At 37.8% G+C, this 25,817-nt stretch overlaps 1 protein-coding gene across 2 annotated transcripts in view; it reads right to left on the bottom strand.

The window, feature by feature from the left end:
• The window catches only part of LRRC69 (leucine rich repeat containing 69), a 137,077-nt gene that overhangs the window by 91,887 nt on the left and 19,373 nt on the right, over positions 1 to 25,817 (bottom strand). Inside the window, exons 2-3 of one of the 2 annotated variants that reach the window (XM_005563676.4) lie at positions 20,187 to 20,372; positions 699 to 825 (exon numbers count right to left, since the gene is read on the bottom strand). In XM_005563676.4, coding sequence (XP_005563733.2) covers positions 699 to 825; positions 20,187 to 20,369 — 310 coding nt within the window. In that variant the 5' untranslated portion in view covers positions 20,370 to 20,372. The remainder of the gene's footprint in view (positions 1 to 698; positions 826 to 20,186; positions 20,373 to 25,817) is intronic. The other variant, XM_045398486.2, reaches the window with a different exon arrangement.

Here is a 25,817-nt window from a genome sequence, read left to right as displayed (position 1 = left end):
AATATCTAAGACAGAATAAAAAGTGAAAAGAACAAAGCTACGGTAGAGCTTTACTTGATTTGACTTTCCAATAGAATTATCTCTGGCTCGGGAAAAGAGTCCCCAGATTCACGATCTGACTTTATATTGATTCTACAAAGAGGAAAATTCATTAACACTGATGCTTACTTATTTTCTTAGGTCTACATGTAAATAAACATATGATACAATACTTTTTTAAAAAATGCTGTCTCCTCCTATATTTCTTTTTTTTTTTTTTTTTTTTTTGAGACGGAGTCTCGCTCTGTCGCCCAGGCTGGAGTGCAGTGGCCGGATCTCAGCTCACTGCAAGCTCTGCCTCCCGGGTTCCCGCCATTCTCCTGCCTCAGCCTCCCGAGTAGCTGGGACTACAGGCGCCCATCATCTCACCCGGCTAATTTTTGTATTTTTTAGTAGAGACGGGGTTTCACCGGTTTAGCCAGGATGGTCTCGATCTCCTGACCTCATGATCCGCCCATCTCGGCCTCCCAAAGTGCTGGGATTACAGGCGTGAGCCACCGCGCCCGGCCATTCCTCCTATATTTCAAGAGTAGTATGTAAATACCTCCCACAAAAAAAAAGACTAAACATGCAAAATTCTTTTTCATTTCAGTTTCATATTATTAAATATGAGAGATTAAATTTGATGCTATAATGTTGCTCCTTGTTGACTAAATTACCACAGGCTCCAGGTGCAAATCTGCAGATCCTATTTCCAGATAAATGGAGAGTCTTCAGAGATGTAAGATATTTAATCTCTTCCGGAACTTCTTCTAAAAGGTTGTTTCCCAGATTTAGTGTTGTCAACTGCAAACATATGGAGGTTTAATGGACTCATGTATTATCCAACTTCAAATGAAAAAAAGAAATAATTTAAGCCCCCTTGCTCAGATCTATGTAACCTAAGAAAACTTCAAAATATTTTAAACAATTATTTCACTTATACCTAAAATTATGTTTATAAATAAAGTTCATTTGAGCTTCATGCTCACTTTATGTTAATTAAAACACAATTTAATTTTTAATTAGAGCAGTTAAGTTCATTAAAATTATATTACAAACCATCCCAAGGATATGTAAAACCACAATTTATAAATGGATGATCCATTTATAAATCATTTGAGCAACTTAAGAGTATCTGCAACTTAAGAGTATCCGAACATAGAAGAGTATCTATGTGACCTATAGAATCAAACTATTAAACACTCAGCAAAGGAACTAAGTTACTGAAAACAGAAACAGAGCCAAAGATCTGAGGTCCTCCTGACATACTATTCTCAAAGGAGCTATCTCATGTAGGCCAATAAGACCACTCTATTACATGTATACAGCCTCAGGAGGGCCTTTAACTTTGATGTCACTCTGTATGATCACAAAATTTAGAAAAGAAACTATTGAAATGGTATAATGAGGGTAGACAAGATCTACCCTACAGTTATCTGTCCTACAGAGAACAGATTGGTCAGGCCCAGGAAGAACTCCACATAAGGGGAGTTAAAAAGTTCCTCCTTGATGTTGTAATCCAATAAATCAGTGACAGGATTGTTCCCAAAAATATAGTAATATTCTTTGTAAAATCTAATTGTACTTTCCAAAATACAAAGAGTCTTTTATTTTACTCCCAAACATAATTTACTATTCAGGTTTAATTACCAATTGCATACTTTAGAATTTTAATAGTAAGGCCAAATAAAAGGAATCTTGGAAGTTTTAACAAACTAATGAATTTACATAAAACCAAAAAAATTAAGAAGAAAATTTAAGCCATTTATATTTAAATGTCACCTAGTACTTGTTATGGATATAAGACAATGATTTAAATTAATACAAAGAAATATACATTGATATTAAAATGAAATTTCTCATCCTAGGAATTCATGGTAAAGTTTTCACTTGCATATGTGCTTTTGTCTGAGAATTACCATTATCCTAATTTATAATAGTATAATACATCTACTACCATGTTGGAGGTCTTCTTCTATTGTAAATGTGAAGTTAAAATACATTCATGTAGCTATTTTATCCAGAGTCTGTAACTGCATTGGTTTCCCACAACTGCTATAAAAAATTACCACAAATTTTGTGGCTTAGAACACCACAAATTTATCTTGTATTTCTGGAGATCAGAAATCAGAAACAGTCTCACTGACTAAAATCAAGCTGGTGTTCATTTCTAGAAACTCCAGGGGATGATCTGTTCGCTTGCCTTTCCTAACTTTCAGAGTTGGCCTCCATTCCCTGGCTTATATGCCCCACTTGTACCTTTAAAGTCAGTAGTGGCTGGTTAAGTCTTTTTCAAATCACATCACACTAATGCTGACTCTTCCACATTTAAAAACCCTCATAATTACACTGGGTCCACCTGGATAATCTAGTGTAACTTCCATTCTCCAGGTTAGCTGACTATCCACCTTACTTCTAGCTGCACCCTTAATTCCCCTTTGTCATATAACCTAACACATTCAGAGGATCGGGGGATTAGGTGTGGTCATCTTTGGGGATCTATTATTTGCCTATGAAAGTGACTATTTGAAGTCTCTCCCAAAACGAGGTAGATTTCATTCTTTTGCCTAAATTCAGTGAAACACGCACAGCAGTCTAGTAGTACTGAGAGCCCAAGAAAATCTCCATGAGGACTGGCAAGATATGCAAGAATGTGTCAGGCATTGTGAAAGGTCCAAGATTTTACCCAGTTTACAAGCTAACAAGTAAACCTGCCGCAGTTTCATGAATGCTGGTAGAAAACATGAGATCCCTGGGAAAGATAAAAGGGATCGTTTATTACTTAGAGCAATAGCAGTGTCCAGAATATTACTATTTTTGCACTGAAAATGCAAAGAACACAAAGAGATACCTAGATGTGAAGTAAGCTGTGTTACTGAACAGGAACAATGAGTTTAGGGACCCTGAATCTTTTATAATAGGCAGTAACCATGCCCTTCAGTCCAGAGGAAGATACTATTTCTAATCTCCAAGGCCGTCTGCTATGTAATTATACTGGAAAAATTGGTCCAAAACAAAGCCAGTCAGTGCCTCTGTTTACAGAATGTGCAGAATTGTGAGACTCATGGTGAATTATCACCTAAAAAAAAGGATGGTAACATATATTTTTAAAGTAAACAAGAAACAGCTTGTAATTTCCCACACTATTGATGCTTTTCTGTGTATTTCTGAGGGTATATACCGTACAGTGCTCATTTTGCATGTTATGTGGTAAGTTCTTACATATGAGTTAGATATATTTTTGTCATTGTGTTTTACAGAATATAAGGGTCTGGCCCAGATATATGAAGGTACATAGTAACTAGATTTCATCATATGTCAAAAGGAAATCACAGATTATAATCAATCTTGACTGTAAAGAAGGGTGGGTTTCAGTTTTGGTTTTGTTTTTGTTTTTTTGTGGGTTTTTTTGATGCTTAGAAATATATCCATAAGCAAACAGTTTTAAATATGCAGTCTAAACTGCACAGAATATGTATTCTAAGTGAATACATATATCTTAAAGCAGGTGGGTCGCCATTCATTTATTCACTCATTAAACAATATTCATTGCGTGCATAAGACATGTAACATCTTTGCCCTCAAGGCACTTACACAGTAAGAAAGTAACCATCCAATGACTACAAATGGCTAAACAAATTAATACAAGAATAACAGACAGTGTTAAGTGTTCTAGAGACAATTTAAAGAGTGAGGAGAAAGTGATTGATCAGGAGAACCTGTCTTAGAAGTTGATATATAGACTGAGATCTGAGTGACAATAAGGAAGAAGAAATGGTCAAAATAAAGACCCCAATGGAGGCACATTCTTGGTGTGGTTGAGGAGGCTAGGAGATGCAGCTGATGTGGCTGAGTACTGTAGGTAGAGGAACACTCAGCCAAAAAAGAAGTTGGAAAGGTATACTTGGGCCAGATTACATATGGTTTCATAAACCAGGGTAAGGGGTTGGGATTTTACTCTAAGTTCAGTGAGAAATGACTGTAGGGTTTTAAGCATATGTGTAACATTATTTGACATGTGTTTTAACAGGATCATCCTGGCATCTGTACAGCAGAATCTGCAGGGGCAACAAGAAGTGAAACACAAAGAGAACGCAGAGGCAATACTGCAGTGGTGCGGGCAAGAGGCAACGGCTTGAGCTAGGTAGTGGGTGGTGGACCTGGAGAGAGGTGGATGGGTTTGGGATATACTTTGGATGAAGAGCCAGAATGTTGTATGATGTAAGATAAATAGAAGATCATGAATAACACCTAAACTTGGAACTTGAGCACCTGAGATGGGGAAACTGGGACAAGTGCAGGTTTGGAGGAGGGACAAGGAATCAAGAGTTTAGTTTTATCCAAGTTAAAATTAAGAAGCCTTTTAGATCTTTAATGACAATGTCAGGTAGGAGTTGTAAAAGTAATTCTAGGGTTTTCTGGAGTAATCAAGAACACAGAATCAATTTGTGAGCCTTCAGTAAGTAAAAGGCATCATGTGGGATTGTAAGAGATGAGAATGTGAGCCCAGCAGAGGAAGTGACTGAGGAGTGGCTGAAGTAGAAGGGAAAGATAGGCCACTTAAAGCAACTGGTACACCACATCCCACAGCTGAGCAGTGCTCCATTCGCAGCTACCATGAATTTATCCTATGAGGACTTTCTTCTGCACCCTTCCTGGAAGAATTTCCCTTAACTGCAAGGAAGTGCTTTACCTGGAATGTTGTGCCTCTGCTCCATCCTCCCAGACAGCTGCTAGACCATGACAGATGCCAGGACATAACAGCCCAACCCCTTTGCCTCTGTGCTACAGGGCATGCCCCAAAGCTCTGAAGGGATTGGGCTGAAACTACATTTCTCCTGGAACCACCTCTTTATTCAGGTTCTTTCCCTGCCCTGTCCAGATTCCCTCACTCCCAGACAGGTTTCTTCTGAGAGAAATGCCTCAATATTACAAAAATCTTATGTTTCAGGATTTCCAAGATATATAGTGTAACAGAATCCAAGGGAAAAGCAAAAGAAACAAAAAAGTATTTTAAGAAGGAAGATTTGGGACATATCCCAGGGGAAGACTAAATAAAATTAAAGCATAGAAATAACCACTGGATTTAGCAATCGGAAAGTGATTAGTGACCTTGAAAATAGGGGTGAAGTGTTGGGGAAGAAAGTCTGATTGAAGTGGGCTGTGCAGAAAATGTGAGAAAGCAGAGACAATGACTAATAGACAATTATTATAAGAACTTTTGCTATAAAGGGATACTAGAAAATGAAGAAGTTGGAGTTTCCCCCTGGCCCAAGACAAATGATAGATTAGCTTATTTATGTGCTGATGGAAATAACCCTGTAAGGATTAGAAACTCATGCCTTAAATATGGGGATACTCACAGAATCAAAATCCTTTAGAAGATGAAATAGGTACAAAGTACAAGTGGGTGCTGGCCTTAGATAAGAGTAAGGGCTCTTCATCAAGGGTAGTAGGAAGGAAGGTAAGAAAGGGTGAGTGAGGATCAGATAAGTAGATGAGTTTGTGATGAAAACATGAGAGAGTTCCTGAAGGATGGTGTCTGTTTTCTCAAGGAAATATGAAACAAAGTCATCTGCTGAGAGTAAGAGATTAGGAGGTTTGAGGAAAAGGAAAGGGTCACTTTGAAAGGCAATCTAGGCAAATGTAGTAGGGTGAGCAACAACCACAGTTGATTATCTCATCCCACTTAGCTCCCAAGATATTGTAAAATGGATAGATGACCTGGGAAAAGACATTTTATCTGGATAATGCATTAACTACATGGTCCTTTGACTGGAAAAAGTTACCATGTGAAATTCTGAGCTCTGCAACCAAGAATGTAGCTTGGAGAAGAGGAAGAAGGTTCACATAAAAACCTCAAATTGTAAAGTATTTCAGAGTCAAAACTAAAATCATGTGAGTGGGACTGGGAATAGTGTTCATAGCATAGGATAACCAAAGGAATATTCACTGATTGCCTTTAAATTCATAAATTTAAATTTAAATCTTAAATTAAAGACTAGGTGGTAGCATTTATACTCTGTCACCATGGCAAATACATCAGAGCTTCAGTGTAGATTACTTAAATTATACAGAAAGGTCCAGAAACACTGTAGCAAGGATTGAGTTACCTTTGAGAAACACCTCAAGCCCCAACCTAGATGTTTCATTAATTCAATTACGTTTAAGATATGTCTATTATGGTACTATTTCTGAATGCTAGAGGAAGAGTGAACAAGACACACAAGATCCCTCTCTACAATGCTTCTATGTTGGGAAGTGAGTCAGACAACAAATAAAAAAACAAATAAATAGTGTGTTAGTAGTTAGTCTTAAATATGAAAAAAAAGAAAACAGGATAATGTGATGGAAAGTAACTCAGGACTAGATAGGGTCATTAGAGAAGGACTCTGAGAAGATGACATTTGATGTAAGATATTTGGAATGCTTTGACAAAGTTGTTTCAAATGGTGTTTTACTAACAAAGAGCTGCAGAAATAGCAGATATCCAGAAAGAATTTACAGTGTTTCATTAGTAACATTCTCTATGGTTATGTGTAGTTCCTGAAGGAAGGCTTTAGTCATAAGACGGACAACTATTTGATAAGCTTTAAAGTTTGCATCTCTTCAATAATTTACATATAGAATGAAGTTCTATTGGTATTCTCTGTCCCTTGGAAATTGGTATGGTTATAGATGGAAAGACACCATTGCTACTGATTGCTATAGATTGAAAGACACCACTGCTACTCATAGACCCATGAGCCACAGAATTATAGCAACTAACAATTAGAAGAACTTTTTTTTGAGACAGTCTCATTCTGTCGCCCAGGCTAGAGTGCCGTGGAATGATCTCAGCTCACTGCAACCTCTGCCTACTGAGTTCAAGCGATTCTCATGTTTCAGCTTCCCAAGTAGCTGGGATTACAGGTATGTGCCACTATACTTTGCTATATTTTTTTTTTTTAATAGAGATGGGATTTTTGCCATGTTGGCCAGACTGGTCTCAAACTCCTGGCTTCAAGTGATCAGCCTGCCTCAGCCTCCCAAAGTGCTGGGATTACAGGCATGAGCCACCGCACCTCACCTAGAAGGAAATTTTACAAGTCACATAGACCAATATACAGAATGCAGGTGGGCAATTATATACCTTCCCTATGAGCACACCCATTAATGGGTAGCACTTTTATCTTGTTAGGAAGATGTAGCTATCGATATCTAATTTTTTAATGTTTAGGTTCTCTGAAATTTCTACCCAATTCTTCTCACAGCAATCATAATAAATATTTGCATTCCTTCTCTCTCACATGACAATCTTTCAAAGTTTTGAAGATTGCTATCATATTCCCTCTAATTTGTTCCATTTTCCCCTTAACTATTTCCCTCAGGACATAATTTCCAGACCCCTGACCATACTGACCACTCTCTAATTTTTGTGAGCACTCCTCTCTGAAAACATGGAGTCTATGGTAAGACAAGAAATCAGCTCTCATAGCATATATGCTGGTGGAACCACAGGTCTCCCTTAGGCGCATGACAACACTTCTATTATGCAGCCTAACATGGCATGTACTCTTTCAGCAACAGGGCACATTGTTGGTGAATAATTAGTTTTGTCTGTGGCCAACAAAAACCCCTAAGCTAACTGTCAAGCAGATATCCCACATCCTGGACTTGTGCAATTGAATTCATTTCTTAATCTAATGTAGGAATTTACATTTATCCCTGTTAAAAAAAAAAAGTGGATCTTGTTAGTTTTGGCTTCTAAGATATCTCCAGCGGATCACTCTAAATTCCAAGTATAAAACTGGACTATGCCCCTTGGAAAAACTAGATCTGTTTCTGCCACTTCTCATAAACCCGTGGTGGCCAAACATTGGAGCTACCTAGAACATCTTTCCCTCCCTCCACCTAAATTCAATCTGCCACCAAATTTTAGTTTTAAAAATCCTTTTAGATGTACCTTTTTCAGTTCTATCTCATTGCAATCAACCTAGTACTTATTACTGCCTGCCTGTAGCATTACATAGCAAAAGATACAAAGAATGGATGTATTATGACTTAAATTTCCTTAATTCAATCCTATTTGATTACATCTAAACAGCTTCCCAAAAGATGAACCTAAAATTTATCTACCCAGTATATCTTAAAAGTTTCTAACCTCCCTGTAGATAGTCTTTTCTATGTCTTTGTATACTTGCTCCAAATACTGTCTGTCTATGCTCTTACTAAATTTTATTTGATTTGTTTGATTGTATTGTCCCACTCATAACTGAAAGTTATAGCCTATCTGTGGCCTGCCTTAAAATAGGCATGTGCACTTTCTCTTACATCTTGGATATGAGGCAAGCATCTCAATGTCCATTGATGCCTTTGAATTATAGAATCTAGGTTCAATGTATAGTGATTTTTTTTGTAAGTAGGAGAGAAGAAGACAAGAAATTTAAGAAGAAAACATACTGATTAATCTATTAATGACAATACAAATGGCTAATATTTAATTTAAATATAAATTATGTGCCAAGGATATAAAACACTGTGCCAAGCTGAACACTGTCTAATGTGGACCTCGCAATAACCCTGATCTTACAGAAAAGGGATCTGAAGTCCAGGCTATGATTTATGGTGAAACATGACATAGGTTCATTCTATGGTCTATATTCCTAACTTCTACCCTGCACTGTCTTCAATAATATACTGCGTATCTTTAAAAAGAATTTACTATTGCTCAGAATGATCATACATATGCACATGATACAAATATATATATATATATATGTATACAGACACATATGCTCACACACATACACATGCTCACAAAATGAAACGGAATACAACACATGGAATTCTTATTTTAAATATCCTTGTCCTATCATGTGTACACTCTTGAGTCTGTATTGTGCAGTAGGCAAAGCACAGTCTGTTTGCTATGCAATGTACCAGATATGTGATCTTGGACAAGTCACTCAAATTCCTAAGCCTCTATTTCTTTATAAAAATGGGGATGCTAGCATTTACTTCTTAGGGTAGTCTTAAGGATTAGAGACAGTTTAATAAAGTGCCAGGCAAACAGCAGATATTATTAAATGATAATCTTTTAATTAGCACCAGGTATGGTGCTAGAAATGCAGTAAACACCTGATACACACACACACATATACACATACACACATATTGATACTTTACTGGTTTTCAAATTTTAAACCTGCTTATTTTCTTAATTTCTAACTCATTTTTTCAAATATTTCTAAATTCACAAGCACTCTCTTATTAGGCATGGGATATTAAATTTAATAGATTATAAATCATGATTAAATTACACACATATATTCATTACCTGGCTCACGGTGAAGAGCCATGTATGTTAGGCTTACCTGCAGGAGTGACACCTATAAATATAAGTGGGATCGGCAGGATCTCCATGTGCAGGGTCAACCACGGGCAAGGAACCTGAAGCAGTCTTGCTGGCAGTGCCAAGGCGCAACTCCAGGGTCAGCTTTGTTTCACCCTCAGAACTCGCTAACCATAGTTATGAGGCACAGTTACCAACAGCAACTCTATTTTCCTCTCCTATTTGACTGAATTTAGAAAATCACTTTGATTTACAAATTACAAAAAGGGAGATATCTGATAGAAACTAAGAGACTGGTATATCTTCCCAGATGTTTGGGCAAAAATTTAAGAAACATTTAGATTGGAAAAGTTTAAAGAAATATTCCTGCATACTTTAGTACGTAGAGAGCAATGCACCCCATTTGCTGAATTAAGCCTAAACTCTTAGCTCAGAAACCGGTATGACTAATAGACACAGTATTTTTTTAAAAATAGTATTTGCTTCCACAGAACCTTTAAATATACAATCCTGCTGTGACAAAAATTCACCAGTGCTGGGGACTGGATGGACTGTCCCCTATTGTCAATGTCCCCTATTGACTATGCATGTATGAGCTACCAGTTCGCCACAGTTCCTTCCTGGTCCCTTTTTCTCACATGTTTCAAACATTAGTTGATCATACATACGTGGATTTATTTCTGGGCTCTCTATTCTGTCCCATTGGTCTATGCGTCTGTTTTTATGCCTAAGCCATACTGTTTTGATTACTGTGGCTTTGTAATATATTTTGAAATCAGGAGGTATGATGCCTCTAGTTTTCATGTCTATGCTCAATAATGTCTTGGCTATTCAGGTTCTTTTGTAGTTCCATACGTATTTTAGAATTTTTTTTCTATTTTTGTGAAGAATACCATTGGGATTTTGATACAAATTGCATTGAATATGCAGATCACTTCCAGTAATATGGACATTTTAAAAATATTAATTCTTCCTATCTATAAAGAAGGGATGTCTTTCCATTTACATGTATTTTTTTCAACTTCCTTTATTAATGTCTTATAATTTTTCTTGTATAAATCTTTGACCTGTTTGGTTGTTTATTCGTGAGTACTTTATTATTTTTATGGCTATTGTAAATGGTTTGATTTTTTAATTCCCTTTTCAGATACTTTATTCCTTGTGTATAGAAACATGATTGATTTTTGTATGTTGATTTTATAACCTGCAACTTGACTGAATTCATTTGTTAGTTCTAACAGGTTTTTCATTGAGTCTTTAGACTTTTCTATGTTCACAATCATGTCATTTGCAAACAGAGATAACATTATTTATTTTCTGATTTGGTTGCCCTTTTTTTTTTCCTTATTTAATTGTTGGCTACGACTTCCAGTACTATGTTGAAAAGTAGAGAAGTAAGTATTCTTTCCTTGTACCAGATCTTACGGAAAAGCCTGCAGCTTTTCCTCACTGATTATGACGTTAGTTGTGGGAGTTTCATATATGGCCTATACTGTGTTAAGGTAAATTCCTTCTATACCTATTTTTTTGAGAGCTTTAATCATGAATGGATGCTGAACTTTGTCAAATGCTTTTTCTGTATCTATTGTGATAATAAGCTGGGTTTTTTTTTCCTTTCGTTTTGTTAATGTGTTGTATCACATTGATTGATTTGCATATATTGGGGTCCTCGGCGGTAAAAGGTGCTGGAGTGCTGCTGATCTCTTTTCCTTCTATCAGGGGAGGTTGTGGCCAAGGGGATGCCCATTGGTGTTAGGTCCAGCAAATGGGCGTGTCTGGGCCACAGAGATGCCACTGTCTGAGGTGCAAGTGCATGCAGAGCAGCAGCAGAGCTGGGTCTGGAGCACAAGTACATGCAGAGAGCTCACGGCTTTGAGGTCCCAGGTCACAGCCACTTCTGAATGACATTTTCATGGAATGAGAAAAATGGCCACAGCAGGATGTTAATTTTGCTGGATAAAAATTCTTTATTGTTTCTGCAGTAATAATGTGTTTCAGGATTTTGTTTTCATTAAATACTAACAGTATCTTGGTTCTCCAATAATTATAACATATTTTCATGCTTAATGCTTCCCCTTGAGATTTACCATCTTCCCCATGAAAGCATCCTCCTTTTGTATTTGCATAGCACAGTGTACTTTCTATTATCAATTATCAATTATTATTATCTATATTATAAGGACTTGTGTATATATATTTTTTATTTTTTTAACTTTTAAATTCAGGGGTACATACATGTCCAGGTTTGTTGCATCGGTAAATTTGTGTCATGGGAGTTTGTTGTACAGATTATTTCATCACCCCGGTACCAAACCTAGTAGCCATTAGGTATTTTTCCTGCTCCTCTCTCTCCTCCCAGCCTCCACTCTCTGATAGGCCCCAGTGTGTGTTATTCCCCTCTATGTGTCCATATGTTCTTATCATTTAGCTGCCACTTATAAGTGACAACATGTGGTATTTGGTTTTCTCTTCCTGTGTTAGTTTGCTAAAAATAATGGCCTTCAGCTCCATCCATATCCCTGCAAATGACATAATCTCAATTTTTTTTTATTTTTTATTTTTTGAGACAGAGTCTTACTCTGTCGCCCAGGCTGGAGTGCAGTGGCACGATCTCGGCTCACTACAACCGCCACCCTCTGAGTTCAAGCGATTCTCCTGCCTCAGCCTCCAGAGTAGCTGGGATTACAGGCACCTGCCACTGTGCCCAGTTAATTTTTTGTATTTTCAGTAGAGACGGGGTTTCACCATCTTGGCCAGGCTGGTCTTGAACTCCTGACCTCGTGATCCACCTGCCTTGGCCTCCAAAGTGCTGGGATTACAGACACAAGCCACTGCACCCGACCCATAATCTCATTTTTTATGACTGCATAGTATTCCATGGTATATATGTACCACATTTTCTTTATCCAGCCTATCATTGATGGACATTTATGTTGATTCCATGATTCACATGTATATTTTACCTCTACTATTAAATTGGAAATTTTCCAATGACAGGGTCTCTGTGTGATTCATCTAGCATTCAAAGAACAATATCTGGAATATAATAGTTGCTCAATAAATATTAGTTGAATGATGCCTGCTTGGATCATCTCTGTAAAGACTCAAACTATGGAATAGTCACTGTGGATCCACATCAGTTTTTATTTTCAAAATCAAGTATCTTTTGAGCTCAATCTGTTCTAATTTGTCCAGCTTGATTTATTTCCTTCTAATGAGCTGCATGCTTTCTTTATTCTAGCCTTCTGCTCATTCTCACTAACCCCTATATTCAATTCAATGTAGTGCATATCATATGTAGGCCTAGAACTTGGACCAGACAGCCTCTCTTAATGTTTAATTATTCCATGTTTGTAGCTATTAATTATCACTAGAAAACTCTATGCTACTTATTTTATATTTTAATTACTTGGTTTTGACTAACTTAGATACCCCCCCCACGCCGGCCCCGTCTATTTTTGAGACAGAGTTTTGCTCTTGATGCCCAGGCTGGTGTGCAATGGCAAGATCTCAGGTCACTACAACCTCCACTTCCCAGGTCCAAGTGATTATCCTGCCTCAGTCTCCCAAGTCGCTGGGATTATAGGCATGTACCACCACACCCAGCCAATTTTATATTTTTAGTAGAGACGAGGTTTCACCATGTTGGCCAGGCTGGTCTTGAACTTCTGACCTCAGGGGATCCCCACCACCTCAGCCTCCCAAAGTGCTTGGATTACAAGCATGAGCCACTGCACCTGACCAGATAAAACCTTTCTAAGTATTAAAAAAAATTCTCAAATGTCCATCTTTATCTGGAAGACTGTCTTCCAAAACTAAATCATGGTTATACCATTTTGGAATAAACTATTAGATTATTTGCCTATAAGATGTATAAATAGGTTTGAACTACTATGTGAAATACAAATCTTTAACTTCCTTAAGAGTAAATATTCATATTTACTATAATCAAATAGTATACATGTGTCAGGTTCTATAAGCTATTTTGTAAAAGTAATTGAATCAAATTAATGAGGGAATAATAACTGGATTTTACATTTTTGAATTAGCATGTGTATGGCCAAGGTATGGGGGAGGTTCAATTTATGGTTCAATTTGCTAATTCTTATCAATACCTTTTTTTAAATAAATCTGTGGCATTCTTAAAACTGCTGTTCAATACAACTGCCAAACTGCTTCTGAGTCCAGCTCTTCCTGAAGGAATTTATTTATATGAGTAACTACCAATTTCAAAGCTACTATTTAATTTTGCAGTAACTTCTTAACGAAGTCATATTTCTCAAAACAATTATAACTTCACTAGAAACTGAGAGGAAGTTTCCATGGGTCAGCATGTTATCTAATTTCTAGATATTTCATGGAGATCCCCACAACCTCTTACTGCTGGCCCCTTAAATCCCAAAATTAAGCTCAGTGTCATGAAATATAAGGAGGATTTTCTACTGGCATTAACAGTAAAAGATTATCAAGGCATTACCTTTTAATATCCCATCAAAAGCTTCATAAGGAAAGAATAAGAAGGAAGGACAAGAGTTTCAAATTATTAGAATTCAATTAAAATGTAAAATCTTAACATTCAATTAAAATGACATTCAATTAAAATGTAAAATCTTAAGTGTTTGGAAGTTTTAATGAAGGTTCAGCTAAAATTTTCTATGGAACCAATATGGATAAGGCATTCTATATTAGGTAGATAACAGTGATGGCAACTTTAGGAGCTAAGAATGACGAGGCCCACTTTTCAGATGAGTCAAGGCAGGTCTACAGATAGAGTATATCAGTTGTTCTATATCACTGGTGAAGGAAAGAAGAGGCCTGGGTCTTTTCTAGATGCCTGCCAGCAGAGAGAGAAACTGGATTTCCAGCAGGGGGTTCAGGAGACCTAATACACGCCTCAACATGAAAGGACAGGCAAAGGAGACGTGAACGGTTCCTGGAGAGAAGGTATTCACTATGTGCCCCTGTACCAGGAAAGGACACAACAAAACAGGATAATGAATCCCTGTTTTGAGAGCAAGGCTTAGGAAATAGGAGGCATTACCTTACTGATGAAGAAAGAACAGATTTTAAGTGGATGGAACAGGAGAAGAGAAAGGCTTGACGCTGACAAACAGTATAAGGGACATGGATCTTCTCTGTTCTGCTTGGGTTAGAAAGTGAGACCAGAATGCCCAGGGAGGAAGAGTTAGGGGAAGTCTTTGCTCATGGTCATTCCTTTCCTATTCCTCTGCATAACTTGTTCTTTATCAGGGATGTCCAATCCTTTGGCTTCCGTGGTCCACACCTAATAGGGACATATGAATGATTCTGATCCTTTTTGTACTGCTACCACCTAGTAGAGTGCCTACTCCACTGCAGGCACACATAATTAGTTGTTTAATGTATGAATGAATGAAGTTGATTGGGTTAAAGGGTCATTAAGGACAGCAAAAGTATGAAAAGGAGAGATTAAGGACACAATTAGTAAGTTTATAAACTACTCAAATCTGGTTAGAGTTGGTCTTATTTACTGTCAATTGTTTATGGCCAAATAAAAAGCTATGGCAGACCATATCTTTGTCCTGGTCGGCTGCACGTGTGAGCAGCTTAAGGGGAACTTTGCCACACTGCCATTGGACTTTACGATGCAAGTCAACAATGCTGCACACAATTAGCGATGATGGCTATTTGTTTTACCTATGAGGAACCTTTGTTCCTACATGTGTTTGGTTAAGCTGGACTTTGAAAATTACTTCCTTTTCACTCATGTTGACATTATATGAGTTAGTAAGTAAAAAGCAATAGGGACAAGACAAGATCTTTGCCCTCAAAATTCATAAAGTGTTTGTCTGAAAATTGTTGACATCCCCATACTTCAAGAGCCACAGTCCAAATGCATTCACCATAAATTATAGGACATTAACCCATTTTTTTCATTGTCATTAGAAGTGACTGAAATTTTCCACAGCTTCACTAGTTAAATTAGCAAAGAAAAATGGAAGTAGGATCTAAAGTAGGTTATTTACTAAAGAACTCCTACCCCCTCATTTTATCATTGTTGCTAGTTATATCATAATGGTAACACTAATCATAAATGTATTTAAAGCTTCTACATGCCAGCCATGGAACTTTAAATATAAAAACATTTAATTTAATCCCCAAACATGAAGGCAGGGACCACACTTTGTGCACATCTATATCCTGGGGAACAGCATAGATGCAAGAAAATGAATGATAAATATTTGTTAAAAGAATCACTATGGGCCGGGTGTGGTGGCTCACGCCTGTAACCCTAGCACTTTGGGAGGCCAAGGTGGGCAGATCATCTGATGTCAGGAGTTCGAGACCAGCCTGGCCAACATGGCAAAACCACGTCTCTACTAAAAAAACAAAAAAATTAGCCAGGCATGGTGGCAGACGCCTTGTAATCCCAGCTACTCGGGAGGCTGAGGAAGGAGAATCACTTGAACCTGGGAGGTGGAGGTTGCAGTGAGCCAAGATCACGCCACTGCACTCCAGCCTGGGTGACAAAGCAAGACTCTGTCTCTAAAATCATAACAATAACAACAATATAATAAACATAATACAAGAATCACTATGGGCTAGGTAGGGTGACTCACACATATAATCCCAGCACTTTGGGAGGCTGAGGTGGGAGGATTGCTTGAAGCCAGGAGTTCAAGACCAGCCTGGGAGACAAAGTGAGACCCTGTCTCCAAACAAAATTTTTTTTAATTAGCCAGGGGTAGTGGCACACGCCTGTAGCCCCAACTACTTGGGAAGCTGAAGTAGGAGGATCATTTGAGCATAGGAGTTCAAGGCTGCAGTGAGCTGTGATCACACCAATACACTCCAGCCTGGGTGACAGAGCAAGACCTATCTCTTAAAAGAAAAAAAAATATGCAAACAAATGGGAGGAGGGGATAATGCATGTAGTGTTCAAAGCAGTCATCTTTAGGCAACTCAGTTTTTAAGAACTATAAATTGAACACCAGACCCTGATAAATTTCACAGTAAATATATAGAATAATAAATAACACAATAGAGCTGAGAGCAACAACAGATCTGAGAGCAACCTCCAAGGAGACCTCATTTTATATTTACTGGTTGAGTGACCTTTGACAAATAATTTAACCTCTTCCTGAACCCTACGTTTTATTAACAGTATGAGGGGAATAACTTTCTTGCAAGTTGTAGAAAATGATAAGCTCCTGATACTACGCTTGGCTCCCACTAAATGGTTGATGTTATTCTGTTACCATTTTGCGAGTAAAGAAATTTAAAAGTAGTATTTTTGTTTTAGGAATTTTAAAAAAAAATCAAGACTATTTTAATACTTCACATTCTGTGGGAAATGTGACCAAAAAATCAGTATACTGGGGCAAACTGGGCTTCGTATGATGATAAAAGGCTACTTCAAAAGATAAACACAGTAGACATAAAACAAAATGAAACAAAAGTCATAGGTAGATGGGTAGCTTTAAACATTATCGATAAAGGGTATGACTATAGAACATAAGAAAGAGTTCAAATTAACTTTAAAAGTACACGGGAATTTTAGAGAAAACTGTTAGAATAAGAATTATAATCACTGAATTTTGACATATACATCACCAAGTTATAAAGCCCACAAGACACTCTGTGGCATCAGTCAGGTCAGCTGAATGACACAATACGCGCTGCCCCTTTTCTCTGCTTTATTTTTCCCCTTAACACTAATCACCACCTCACGTCCTATTTTCCCTCTTTGTTTCTTACATCACTCCTGACTAGAACATAAACTCTACGAGGGCAGAGATTTCCATCTGTTTTGCTCATCGCTGAATCACCAGTTCTGAGTGCCTGAGACACAGATGGTCCTCAATGCTTAGGCAGAAATTGAGGCCCAAAGAAACTAAGTGCCTTGTATATAGCTGGTTCAACCAGTTAAGTTGTGCCAGCACTTCTAAACTCTCATCTAGGGCTCTTTTCAATTCTCTAAGCTGTCTCTTTCTTTGAAACCTTCATCTGCCTTTCCTTTTTTTAATGAGACAGAATCACTTTGCAGCCCAGGCTGGAGTGCAGTGGTGCAATCTCAGTTCACTGCAACCTCCCATATTCTGGGCTCAGGCAATCCTCTGGAACTACAGGCACGTGCCACCGTGCCTGACCAATTTTTTATTTTTATTTTTTTGTAGAGAGGAGGTCTCACTATGTTGCCCAGGCCTGTTTCAGACTACTGAGCCCAATCTGCCCACCTTAGCCTCCCATACTGCTGGGATTACAGATGTGAGCCACCGCACCAGGCCATCTGCCCTTTATTACCAACTGTGAGAGGGATGGAGCTGTACATCTGAACTGTATGATAATCTACAACCATTCTTTAAGGGTTTCTAGCACATTTTATCTAGCATGCTTCTAGAACTCCCATCACACAGGGGAAATCGTTTTTTTTTTTTTTTCCAAAATTCCACAATCTCTCCAAGACCCTATATAAGAAAAATTGCTAGCTCATGAACAGCTAAACATATGCCATTGGCCTGAATCTGACTTTTAAAGTACTTTAAAGATAGGCTAGACTATAAGCAGCCTAGTTTCAAATCAGTTGAATTCTTAATGGTGTAATTTCCTATTTAAAAGTAAGCACTGGGCTGAGTCAGCTCCCTGGTGAAGGAACTGAGTGTGAACAAACAGAAGTCAACATTTAGGTTACCCCTAAATAGAAGAATAAGAAGAGAAGTAATAAAGGGAGCCACAAGAAGACAATGTAATGATAATCAGACTCTTGGGGCTTTTTCCTATGGAAATATATTTTGGAATCTGTAACTTTTTACTAAACAACTATTAACCAAGTGTGAGACAAGAATACAGACATTTTCAGATATGCAAGGGATCAAACAATTTAACTACCACATACCCAGACTAGGATGATTTCTTGAGACTCCTGGAAAAACTAAGAGAGCAAGCCAAGAAAGGAAAATACAGGATACAGGAAACAGTGGGTCCAATTTAAGAGAGCAACAAAGTGAATGTCTTTGGCTGACAGTAACTAGCAAACCTAGATAGCAATCAACTTAGATTGGGGCAGAGGATGGAGGGTCTTAGAGGGAAGTCTCTCAAGGAAAAGTACATTTGACAGAAAAAAATAATATGGTCGAGTTTGAAATAAAATGAGGCCACCATAAAGCTAAGGCACAAGAACAAAGGAAAGGTTATTAGAAACCCTAAGGGAACAAAAATTGCATGTAAGAAAGAAAATAGAATCATAGATTAATTGACCCCATGTGAATATTTATTTATTAGTAATATATATTTTTAGAAGTTAAGAGTTATCCAAGACACAAAACAAATACTTAATTATGGTTATAACTTAATACAATATAAAAGCTCTAAGTCTTATAAAAGTAAAAACTTCAGAGTTTGTGAGGGAGGAGAGGAAAGGATAGCTGAAGGTGGATTACAGAGGCTGACACTATCATCTTACGAAGTGGGGAAGTGGGGAGTCAAAAGAGACTGCAGTTGATGAAGGAAGAAATAAAGGTGTAGTAACATTACATGTAAAAGATACCTGTAGACCTAATCCCCTGATTCCAGATGTGGGCCAATATACAATAGATACATTAATATAACTATCTAGAAGATGAAGAAAAATGATGCCAAATATAGACAAATCAAGAAAATAGATGAGTTAAAAGTGGTTATATATGAAGATCAGGATTGGAGATGAGGGGAAGTAGGATAGAAGATAGCTTCTTGTTATATACTTTTTGTAATATTTAATTCTCTGTAACCAGTGGTATTACTTTAATGGAAATAAATTCAAATAGAAGGAGAGAATAGGTTCATGACTCAGTCAAGTCCCAAATTCTCTTGCGTAGAAACTCCTCTTTCTTATTAAAAAATTCCAAGTCCTTGTTGTCTTGTAACTACAAGTGTACTTTCTGCAATTACTAATGAAGTGGGGAATTTGTAAATGTTACCCTATTTCTTACAAAGATACAACTACAGATTACACTCAATTTCTTAAACCTAAAAGGAAATGAGGTACGGTGAAAGTAAGAAAATACAGATTTATTTTTTGGAACTGTAAACTCAATATTAATGAGTTATATTGCCTTAGCTGCTTATAGGTTCTTCCTGTGCTGATGACAATTCAGAAGCGAACAAAAAGAAAATTACCAAGTTAATATCCCTTGCCTTCTCTCAACCTCAAGATTTTTGGCAGCTAGAATTTCACATTGTTAGGCAGAAAGGTTTAACACAAGCATCTGGGATTCATTCATGTCAGCTATTGCTCTTTAAAAAAGAGTATTTTTTATTTAGAATATTAACCTTCCTTTAAAGACTATTTCAAGAGAAATAAATGTCCCTTCCTTCCTATTCCCTGCCAACACGCCATTTCAAAGTTTCAGCCTGCCCTAGGAAATTGAAAAGGAACTCCCTTCCTACATCCTAAATGTCTCTTCATTCCATAAGCAAAAGCTTCAGGACAGTCCCCAGGGTGAACATCATCTCCTGGATCCTCAAAACTACTTCCAGATGTGAGCCCCCAAGGTAGATGAGCAGATCCAGGTTTCTAACCCCTTTCCAGATGACAGCCTCTAGAAAGATGAGTGTGGCAGAGACCCAGTCCCCTGATTCCAGACGTGGGCCAAAGAGCACATGAATAAATTGAAACACCTCTCCCTACCACATGGAATTCCCTAAGGGATAAAGCCTTCTGATGCCTCTCCTGCTACACTCCACATTAAGTCTCCAGAGACCGAAGTCTCCACAGAACGAAGTGTTATTGTTCTGTCTCTTACCTCTTTTTTCTCTCTTCCTGTTTTCCATCTTCAAAACCAAACAACAACAACAAAACACTGTTCCTCACCTGGGTCAAGGTGCGTAACTCTGGGCACACTTTAGGGATTAGGTTATTCTGAAGGACTAGAGTCTTCAGGCCGGGCAGTTTTCCTAATGCTGAGGGCATCTTTGTCATCTTCTTCCCATTCAAAGTAATGATCTTCGTGTTTTTACCACCACTCAATGCTTTTATTAACAATCTCTCAGTCATGATCTTGGAAAAGAAGTAGAAAACAAAGAAGGTAACCATTAGAGATTAGAGTTCTTTATTAGACAGCTTTAGAACCTCTAATTACAGAATTGGTGTGTCATAGAAGCAAGAACATTCTGAGATCCACCATGTTGAAGGCGGGAAGCATTAGATTATTTTCCCATGTGAAAGATATGAAGGGAAAGTACCTAGTCCAGGTTTGGGGCAGGAAATGTATCAGGTAAGCCTAAGATAGCTTATACCGCAATGTTGAAGTTATTAGAGATTAATGAAGACACAGAAGTGAATTTCTAGGAGCTCCCACTAGTCTAAGATGGAAAATATTAAGGATCAGAAAAAAATAATCTACAGTAGACTGAGACATATCAAAATACATTAAAATCTGAGTTCATATGGCATTTTTTAAAAAGAAACATTACTCACACTGGGAATTACTAGTGCACCAACTCAGTCTGAAAATTGATAAAGGAAAAAATATAAGCATGTATTCTGCTCTTCCAGTACAAACTGTACTTAAATATATCTTAATAGTTAATAAAGTTCTTTTTCATAAGAATCAAAACTAATAAATGAGAAAGAAAAAATAACTTTAGAATAATCACAATTTTTGCAAATTCTAATAAAATAATGGAGCTATGCAAAAATCATAATTGGAGACTAAAAGTATTCGATGAAAGGTTGATGAGGAACTTTATAATCAAGTGATCAGGTTAATAACCCACTAATCAATTTTAGCTTCAATGAAATTGAGACAATAACATTATAAGCCTTATGAGGTAATGAATTAAAAAGTTCACAGCAGCACCACCTATGAAATGTTCCTGCCCAAAAATTAAATCTGAATCTAATCATGGCTTCAAGATCTAACTATGATTTACAAAAAAAGAGAACCAAAGAATAAGTTAAGTTCATTATAGGGAAACACTCAGTCAAATCTATAACATGGAAGATTCTACAGGACTGGTCCCTGGTCCCATGTCACAAGGTTTCACCAACAAATGAAAGGCATTAATAAAAAGGAGGGAAAACTGTTATGAGGTAAGTGAAACTTAGGGCAAATAACAGCTAAATGCAATGTCTGGACTGTATTTGAATCTTCAATTGAATGCAAACATCTCAGGGAAATTTGTTCATGGGCTATTAGACGAGAGAAATTAATTCTGTTACGTGTGAAAATGGTAAGGTGGTAGTATTTATTTTAAATGTGCTTAACATTCAGAAATGCATACTGAAATTTTCAAGTGAAATAAAATGATATCTTGAGTTTTCTTTAAAATAATCTAGGGGAAAAGTGGGTGGAAGAAACCGATCAAACAAGATTGACAAAATGTTGATAATTATTAATGCTGAGTAATAGACACATAGGGGGTTGTATTAGTCCATTCTCGCACTGCTATAAAGAAATACCTGAGACTAGGTAATTTATAAAGAAAAGAGGTTTAATTGGCTCGCAGTTCTGCAGGCTATACAGGAAGCATGGTGCTGGCATCTGCTCAGCTTCTGGGGAGCCCTAAGGAAACCTACAATAATGGTGGAAGGCAAAGGAGGAGCCAACACTTCACATGGCCAGAGCCAGAGGAAGACAGAGAGGAAGGAGGTGCTAACACTTAAACAACCAGATCTCAGGATAACTCACTCATTCACTATCAGCAGAACAGCACTGAGGGGATGCTAATCCATTCATGAGAACTCCACCCCCAGGATCTAATCACCTCCCACCAGGCCCCATCTCCAACACTGGGGATTATAATTGAACATGAGATTTTGGAAGGGACACAAATCCAAACCATATCAACATTCATTATATTAGTCTTATTATTTTTGCATATGTTTAAAAATTTCCAAATAAAACATTAAAACGGGAACAAAAAGGAGAGGGAGGGGAGCTGTGGCCAGTAACATTTTATTATTATCACAACCCCATCAGCACCCAGATAGGATGCATCTTAGAGGCATTAGGATTACACATGTATGTGACACACTTAGATGTGGATTTCCAAAAACCTAAACATTATAAAATACATTCTGCACTGAAAGTGATCTGAACAGAAATCAATCCTTCCTTTGGCATTCAGAAATCACTTTATTTATTTATTCAACAAATATTTACTGAGCACCTACTACATAGTCAACACTGTTGCAGGAGTGAATGAAAAAGATAAAAATTTCTGTTCTCAAGGAAATTCCATTCTAGTAGGGGAAGAAAAACAATCAGATAAGTAAATCTACTATGTTAGATAGTGATTTCATGCCAAGGGAAAAAAACTAAGCAGAAAAGAGAAACAGGGAGTGTGGGAAATGAGAAGTTTACAATTTTAAACAGGATGACCAGGAAAGGCCTCACTGAGAGAATGCTATCAGAGACAAGACCTCTTCCAGTAAGAGAGTAAAAGCAAGTGCCAGAATTCTAAAAAAGGATCATTAAATTTTTAAAGGGATTATAATGAATATCAATATCATAACAGTAAATCAAGAGGTGCTAATAGTGACTTTCATTTGCTAGAATGACAGATAAAATAATTTTTCAGCTTCTTAATCACTGCTGTTTGCCTTCCCTCTTCCAAACCTATGCTTCGTCTTCTTTACTTTGATATTATTTGTTTCCTAAGAATAATAAAGCTGTTACTATCAAAACAAACTGATCACAAGGCTTTGTTTAAAAAAAAAAATCCATGACAATCATCACCTCTTAAGTAACTACTGGGTGGCTAGCATCCCAGCTGACATTGTCCAAACCCTGGAAATTTGTTACTGCTTTAAGTGGGTAAACAAATCAATACAATCTGACACTGCTTTCTGTTAATCTGCTGAACGTAGAAAACCTGGTTAACATTCTTGAGTGTTTCTTCTCCCTTACTTCCAATATATAATCAATCCTATTCATACTGCCTGTTCCAGTTATCTATCACTGGGAAACAAACCACCACACATCTTAATGGCCTAAAATATTTATTTTATTGACAAATCTGTTTTTTTGTTTGTTTGTTTTTTGTTTTTTTTTTTTTTTGAGACGGAGTCTCACTCTGTCACCCAGGCTGGAATGCAGTGGTACGATCTCAGTTCACTGCAAGCTCTGCCTCCCGGGTTCACGCCATTCTCCTGCCTCAGTCTCCCAAGTAGCTGGGACTATAGGTGCCCACCACCACGCCCAGCTAATTTTTTGTATTTTTACTAGAGATGGGGTTTCACTGTTCTAGCCAGGATGGCTTCGATCTCCTGACCTCGTGATCCGCCTGCCTTGGCCTCCCAAAGTGCTGGGATTACAGGCGTGAGCCACCATGCCCGGCCTTTATTGACAAATCTTAATCTGGGCAGGGCTTGCCTATAGTTCTTAGTGACAGCTATAGCAGCTCAAAGTCTGGGGCAGAAACCATCTAAAGGTTCACTAACCCACATCTGGTGGTAGACACTTCTTGTTGGCTAGGGCCTTAGGGTGATCAGCCTCTACATGCAGCCTCTCCAATGTGGCTTGGACTTCCTCCCAACATGGTGGCTTGGTTTGAAGGGTAAGCATCCCAAGAGAGAAAGTGGAGTGGAAGCTGTATTACTTTCATGACCTTACTTCAGAAGTCATACAGAATCACCTCTACCACATTTTATTCATTAGAACCAAGTCACAGAAACAAGCTCATATTCAAAGGAAGACAAATTAGACCCTGCCTCTTGAAAGCAAGTAACTAAAAATTTGTGGACATGTTTTAAAACCCACCACAATCCACACTGTAGCCATGAGCTGTTTACATTCCTCCCATGTGCAAAACACAGACACTCTTCCTGCAAAACCCCCTTCCCCAAAAGTTTCATCTATTTAGAACATCAGGTCCAAAGATTTTGTCATCTAAGTTAGGTATGAAGGTGGATGAAGCTCCTCTGAGGCAGTTCCTTGAGTTCAGCTTGAGTGCAGTTCATCTTGACCTGAAGACCTATCAACTAAAGAGACAAGTTATCTGTCCACATGTACCTAGAATACAACATAGGTAAAACAAACGGCAGGCAATAGTTAGTCCCATTCAAAAAAAAAAGGAAAAAACAGAGGAACAAAGTAGCCACTGGTTTATAGCAATTCTGAAATCAAATGAGGCACAAGGTTGTCATTTTTTGTTTGTTTGTTTTTTGCTTTTGAGATGGAGTCTTGCTCTTTCACCCAGGCTGGAGTGCAGTGGCACGATCTCAGCTCACTGCAACCTCCGCCTCCTGGGTTCAAGCAATTCTCCTGCCTCAGCCTCCCGAGTAGCTGAGATTACAGGTACATGCTGCCATGCCTGGCTAATTTTTGTATTTTTAGTAGAGACAAGCTTTCACCATGTTGGCCAGGCTGGTCTTGAACTCCTGACCTCAAGTGATCCACCTGCCTCAGCCTCTCAAAGTGCTGGGATTACAGGAGTGAGCGACTGCACCCCGCCCACATGTACTGCCTGGGATTAGCTTTTGGTTCCCCTATTTGGGCTCCTGATTCCATCCTCTGAATTTCTTTCCTTTTCCGTAAAATGTAGCCCATGTTTGCCAAATATTTTCCTCAGTCTGTTTCCTGTCCTTAGAAGTTCAAGGGCCTCTCTTCATTTTAATTCCTTTTTGATAACAGCTTTATTGAGATAAAATTCACATACCATTAATTCAACCATTTAAAGTATACAAGTTGATGGTTCCTTAGGATATTTACCAACTTGTGTAACTACCACCATAATCCACTTTCGAATATTTTCATCATCTCCAAAAGAAAGCCTGAAGCCTTTAAGAATCACTTTCCATTCCTCCCATTTACCCCAACCCTAGGCAACCATAAATCTACTTTTTATCTGTATAGATTTGCCTATTCTGGGGATTGTATATAGATGAAATTATGTAACATGTGGACTTTTGTGACTGGCTTACTTTACTTAGCATGTTTTCATGGCTGAGATGCTTTGGATCTGTGTCCCCACCCAAATCTCATATCAAACTGTAATCCCCAGTGTTGGAGGTGGGACCTGTTGAGAGGTGATTGGATCATGGGGGCAGATTTCCCTCTTGGTACTGTTCTCATATTAGTGAGTTACTGTGAGATCTGTTTGTTTAAAAGCGGTGGCACCTCCCCCCACTCCCTCCTGCTCCAGCCATGTGAAATGTGCCTTGCTTCTCTTTTGCCTTGCACCATGACTGGAAAATTCCTGAGGCCTCCGCAGAAGCAGAAGCTACTACACTTACTTTACAACCTGCAGAACTCTGAGCCAATTAAACCTCTTTTATTTATAAATTACCCAGTCTCAGGTATTTCTTTACAGAACTGCCGAAACAGACTAGTACAAAGGCTTATCCATGTTACAGCATGTACTGGCACTCCATTTATTTTTGTTGTCAAATAATATTCAATTGTATGAATACATCACAGTTTACATTTCCACTCATCAGCTGATGGGCATTTACAGTGTTTCTACTTTTTGGTTATTACAAATAATGCTGCTATAAACA

The sequence above is a fragment of the Macaca fascicularis genome, chromosome 8 (genome assembly GCF_037993035.2).
Source record: "Macaca fascicularis isolate 582-1 chromosome 8, T2T-MFA8v1.1".
NCBI classification, from domain to species: Eukaryota; Metazoa; Chordata; class Mammalia; order Primates; family Cercopithecidae; genus Macaca; species Macaca fascicularis.
Note: the sequence above shows the minus strand (reverse complement) of the source record. Positions and strands in the feature narration are given on the sequence as shown.